This window comes from Numida meleagris, chromosome 4 (genome assembly GCF_002078875.1).
Source record: "Numida meleagris isolate 19003 breed g44 Domestic line chromosome 4, NumMel1.0, whole genome shotgun sequence".
Classification (NCBI taxonomy): Eukaryota; Metazoa; Chordata; class Aves; order Galliformes; family Numididae; genus Numida; species Numida meleagris.
In genome coordinates this window covers 35150735-35156734 of record NC_034412.1, presented here as the reverse complement: position 1 = coordinate 35156734, position 6000 = coordinate 35150735, and the positions used below count along the sequence as shown (strand labels likewise).

The following is a 6000-nucleotide window of genomic DNA, read 5'->3' as shown; positions in this document are numbered from 1 at the left end:
GGGAGGGGATGGGATCAGGGCTGCTGTATTCAATTCTCATAATTAATGGAAAATAAAAACAAGATAATAATAAAACAAAAGCAAAACCAAAACAAAAGCCATGCAGAAGCAAAAGGAGAAAACAATTATTCTTTACTTCCCATCAGCAAGCAGTATTGAGGTACATCTTGGGGAGCAGGACCTCAGCATGTTTATTGATTACTCAGGAATACAAACACTTTCATAATTCTCCTTCTTGATCCCCAGCTTTTAAAGCTAAGTGTAATGTTATACGGTATGGAATACCCCTTTAGCCAGCTTAGGCCAGCTGCCTTGGTTGTGCCACTCACACATCTTGCCCACACCCAGCCTACTGGCCTTTGGGAACAGCGTATAGAGAGCCAGCCTTGACAGGAAGCCAGCAAAACCCAAAACAGCAGCGTGATATCAAGGCTGTTTTAGCTACAGGTGCAGAGCACAGCTTCTGTGGGCTGCTGTGGGGAAAGTTAACTCTATCCCAGCCAGACTTAGGACAGCTTTATATATTCTTTAAGAGCACTAGGGGAAATACTGTAGTCAAAATAACACTGGATGAATTTGTATTTGAAATTATCTGCATCAATTAAAAAAATATCTACTTATGATTAATTTGAAATTTTTTACAGGCCTGGAATAGCTAATAACCTTGATTTGACTCATGTGCCACCTGCAATCACTGTGGAGAAAATAACATGCAGTAATCTACCTTGGCTCACAACTGGCTTCTGACCTGTTCTGTCACTGTCAAGTATAATATGGTATTTTCGGCATCATCTGAGAAGTTCTAGGAACTGCACTTTTGTGTGAGAGCATGAGCAGGAGACTGAAAAAGTAGTCAGCAGCTCAGGAAGTTATAGTCTGCTGTGAAGAGTTGGAATATGATAAGAAAATAGTAGAAGTGTAGATCAGAAAGGAGGAGATTTAGAACTGAGAGCACTTTAACAAGATGAGCTTTTGAAAGGCTTAGTGCCAAGCAGATACATGCAGTATTCTAATTCACAGTACACCTGAATCTAGCCAGCAGGAGAAAGATACTATGATCCCCTGACAATGATTGTTAGTCTTTTACCACAGTCTCCCAAGAGAATGTAAATAGCAGAATTGTAAGGAATTAGATAAATGCACAAAAGAAGCCTCATAGCAAATGACTTTTTCAACTGATGAAAAATACTCCCTGTAGGCAAATTGCTATGACTCTAGCAAAGGTTATAAGCATCAGGGCCCTGGGTGCTGACCCTTAGGAGTCATGCCTGTACCTTGCTGTGTGTACTGTTGATGTGACCCTGGCCAGTGGATGGAGTACCTGTTTTGACCTCAAACCTCTCTGTTATTGTGGTCTTTCCTGGCCACCTTTGTAGACCTCATCTTGATCACCATTGCTGCACCTCATACTGACCTGCTTACTCAAAGCTCTGGCCTAATTCTGCGCTTTCTCATCATGAACTTATTTGTCCTGACTGCCTTGATGGCTTGCACTCCTCCCTCCATGGGGCAGTAGGACAGACCCTGGCTGATGAGGCCCTGCCCAGATGGCCCTAGGATCCCAAAAGAAAAATATTTGAGGTTTGCAGAGGTACTTTAAAAATGGTATCACCCAAAGGCTCCCTATAACTGGGACTTTCCTAGGAAGAGGCATGCTAAAATTTGAGCTTTTGAGTTCTTTGGTTTAGATGAAGCTAATGACAAATTTTATTATTCCAGTAGGAAAATTTACTATGACTTAAATGAATGAGAAAAGACACAGTTGCAGGTACAATAAATACCAGTCAATTAACATGGAAATATTTTTACTATTTTAACCTCATGACTATTTGTGTGACTTAGCTATGCTGTTTCTTTCACCTGTCCCGTAAACTGTGATCATCTGCTCTAATCCTCCCCACATCCTGTTGAGCTAAAGTGGTGGGTGTTGATTTCCAGATTTTTCTCCATATTCCTGAGGGCTATATTCTTCCTGCTTCAACTAGAGGTTAAGACTATGATGTTATCACTCTGAGACTTTGCATAAAGTCATATGAACCTATTGAGTAATCAAAGATGAACCCAGTTTTTGAGTTGATTGTTACTATGACTCCTGCAAAAAGTGGAAAAGGTGAGGCATAGATTAAAGTACGGGCAGTTACACATTTAGAATGGAAGACTTTTATCTAGAAGCTTTGAGATAAACAGCAAAAGAATCAAAAATCTTTGTAAAAGGAATCACCCTGTCCTAAGCAGCAACTTCACTGCTATAATTAGGAAGAAGACCATTCAAACAGTTCTTATGTGGTATTTTTTTTTCCTCACAATCTGCATATTTATGCAGATTGGCTTTACATAGGGATGTGTCTATCCACATTACAGCACAGTGGTAGGAAAGGTGGTGTCGGATCGGGCTATTCCTGTTGCCTGCCTCAGATACCTGCTCCAGCCTTTGCACAATGGAGTTCCCACAGCTGGGACACTCATTATTTTTCTGGTAACCTCCAGCATGTAGAGGAGGCTGGTGTATTTGGGCCACCTAGCAGTCCAGTTCCCAGATGAGGCTGACCGAGTTGTCAGGGAATGGTCAGGTGAGTTTGCATACAGGTGTCCCAGCCTCCCTGTAGGGAGCTGTATGGAAGCCTGGCGGATACTGAATTCCATGTGCTAGCACCTTGTGGATTATTAGGAGGCCACCTGGCCATGCTGCTTACTAGAGATGCAGCTGACACTGAATGATCCAGAAAGTGTTTGAGGAACTCTGAGGAGTGCTAGAAAGGCTGAACACTTGCAAGAATTATCCTCCTATAATTCCTGACTTGGGGGTCAGGAGTTACAGCTTCACAAGTTGCAGAAGGTCAGCTAGAATTTAACTGTGGGGGGGAAAAAAAAAGACACAGATCTGTAAAAATCCAGACCTGAGGCTGAAAAAAAATAGAAAATAGTGTGAAAAGAACATAACACAAAATTATAGAGTGCTAGTGATCTTGTCTAAAGTACTGGAAATATCTCCAAGCTTTAAATTTTCTGTATTAACTGTTTTTCTTGTTAAGCTATATAAGTAACACTAAGAGCTTTGCTGACACTTCATAAAATGTCAGATGGTTTAAATGACACTTACCTGATTCTCCAACCTACTGCATGCTCCAGCGGAGTTTTGTGTTGGCTGTGCCATCTCCAGCATCTTGCTCACTGGAACGTCACTCAGAACAGAAGAACAGAATCTGGATCAGGCAAGTACATTGTGGTACCTAGAAGTGGAAAAAATATGTATTTAATGCTGCAATAAAGCTCCAAGTGGTTCTCAAATGGTCTGTCAAGAGCATTCAAACTAACTACCTGAAATTTCACAAAGAACTTTCATAGAAGCACCAGGTAAGTCTTTTCAAAAGGGTTACTTTTATCTAGAGGCTAGAGACCCATCTTAGACTGAATCTTTGAACACTGCAATATAGGGGAGGAGAGTCACTCTGGAACAGATAATATTGTCATCAAATAATTTTTTTATAACTTCTGATGAAAATTAGAAGTTGTAGCTAAATTAGCTAATATGAAAGTCATTAACATCAGTATAACTCTGTGGTTTATAAAGGGCTAGAAGAGTTCCCCTGAGTACATCAGTAGAGCATGACACTTGTTTTTAATAGTTGCTTTTCATGTGTCAGTCCAGCTATGCAATTTTACTTTAGTTCTCCTCTATTTTATAAGATAAGTTAGAAGAGAATAAATGAGGCTAACTATATAGAAATGAGGTCAGGTCAGCAGCAATCCAGTATGCCACCTTCTTTTAAGGAGTGTTTTCATAGTAGGTATTGTGGCAGCTAACTGGCTCATTCCCCTTTTTATTATCTTTTTATAGATGAAATGACAAAAACTTAGTAGCACATTTTCCTTCTCCTTTATAACTTTTTTTCTACATTCACTTGCAAGTCTTGCAGGTGCTGGGGTTGGAGAAACAAGCGATTTCTTTTGTTCAAACAGTGAATTTTGTATTCACAGCAAGACCTTGAAGGCATACAGCAGAAAAATATGAAGACACTTTGGCAGTAAAATTTATCTGGATATTAATATTTGTATTTTTGATAAAAGCAGCCCAACATAATCTGCAAGATTTATTTACTGTTTTCCATATTGTACAGATGGCCTGTGAAGTTGCAAAGTCTGGTTTTCTGATCATTTGTCTCATAAATTGACTTAGTTTCTTAGATTTAAGCCTGATTTAAGCTTTTCCAGATTCGGAATTTATGGAACAGGGTGATGAGGAAGGCTCTTAAACTCCACTTTGTGTAAACAGAGCAGCTGAGTGTCCACCTAAAGTACCTGTATAGTTATGTGTGCCGCTTTGTGAAAGAAGTGGGAGGAACTGTCAGTTCACACAGACACAGAACAATGGCCTTGCTAGCATTAAGGAGTTATGGTGGGACAGCTCACATCACCAGTGTGCTGTGATGGCTCAATACAGGCTTGTAAGGAAAGATGAGCAGAGAAGACCAGAGGGTGCATAGCTCCAGTGCAGGAAACTCTGGTGTACAAGTTGTGTGAGGCCTGATGAAAAGAGGAATCAGCATGTGGACATGACAGTGAGTGTCTGCTAAAAGATGCTGGATCATAGACGTGAATGAAGCTGTTTTTAAACAAATAGAAGACTTCTCCCATATGCAGACCGGATTAAGCTATCCAGCATCTAATGGAAAGTCATGATGAAGGGCACAAAAAATCTATTATGTTTCTGAAGTGGTGCTCCATATGATACAGGCTGCACCTGAAGTACTGGGTACAGTTTTAGCCCCATCATACAAGAGTGACTGCAAAACTGTAAAGTCTGGCACTAAATTATTTGGAGGCTGAACACATAGAATGAGGGACTTCAGATTGTGCCACATGGAGAAGAGAAGGCAGAGAAGATCTACTTGTTTTTTTTTCCACTGGGGGAAAGTTATAGAGAAGAGAGATATAAATTGTTACCAGGGATATACAGTAAAAGAACTGGAGAAAACACCAGATATGAGGGGAAAAAAATCACAACAAGGGCAGTTATGTGGCAAAGGAGGCTGCTTAGAGAAGCTGTGGAAACTCCATTCTTAGAAGTATTCAAAAATTAACCAAACCTGGGGCAACCTACTCTAATGCTGATGTTGTCACTGCTGTAGTTGAAAAGTTGGGAGAGATGATCTTTGGATACCTCATCCAATATAAATTCTTCTATGAAATTAGGTGTTGGATTAAAAAATAATGTGGTAGAGGAGGGAAGCAGAATATGAAAACATGCAGAGATGTGTGATTGGATGGATGTTATTTTCTTAGGATATTAAATTAAACACTGCTAATTTCAAACGTATAGACGGGGGAAACAGTCCTATTTGTATTTATGTAAAGGTGCTATTGCCTGCAGTCTTGTGAGGGCCTTCTGTAGCTGTGTTTCAAACAATACAACTATTTTTGGTCACTTTCACTTTGGTCAAGATGAAATTGTTAGATCTCAAATTTCCTATACTGAAAGTATTATCAAAAGTAATTCAGTCATTTCCAAAAACAAATGAGCAAATAAAAGAACTAAAGAAAATGTTTATAACCATTTAATTAAAACTCTGCTTTTTAGTAATGTGTGCAAGTTTGGCAGCCTAGAAAATCTGCACCAAAGTTCACAAAGTCACAAGTGTTTAGTTCACATAATTACAGAAGAGATTTCTTGGCAATGATTATTTGGTCTCCAGCAGTCTCTTCACAATGAATGTACTCCATCTCAGATCTTCAGAGGCAAGCAGAACTTAAGGTATAAAAAAGGTTTCCTGCAGGAGCAATGCGGTGAAAACCAGGGAACAGAAATCAATGATGCTGTTTGTAACACAAGAGCAGAATTTGAGTAACATGACTGAATGGAGGGCCCACAAAAGAGAGTGGAGGTGAAAGGAAGGAGGAGAGTTTTATTGTAGAAGTGGGAGGATTTATGATCACTGAAGTATATTCTTCTCCAGAAATGGAAACTAAATCCTATTCTCATTACCTTCCTGTGAATTCGTA

The 6000-nt window shown here is 39.7% G+C and overlaps 1 protein-coding gene and 1 long non-coding RNA gene across 10 annotated transcripts in view; one reads left to right on the top strand and one right to left on the bottom strand.

Moving 5' to 3' along the window:
• LOC110398223 overlaps positions 1–3085 on the top strand; it is a 9505-nt gene extending 6420 nt beyond the window's left edge. For both annotated transcript variants that reach the window (XR_002438268.1, XR_002438267.1), the window contains one exon: positions 645–3085. This is a non-coding gene — a long non-coding RNA (uncharacterized LOC110398223). The remainder of the gene's footprint in view (positions 1–644) is intronic.
• IL15 (interleukin 15) overlaps positions 1–6000 on the bottom strand; it is a 64065-nt gene that overhangs the window by 34285 nt on the left and 23780 nt on the right. For all 8 annotated transcript variants that reach the window (XM_021395686.1, XM_021395685.1, XM_021395687.1 and 5 more), the window contains one exon: positions 3101–3230. In XM_021395686.1, coding sequence (XP_021251361.1) covers positions 3101–3163 — 63 coding nt within the window. In that variant the 5' untranslated portion in view covers positions 3164–3230. The remainder of the gene's footprint in view (positions 1–3100; positions 3231–6000) is intronic.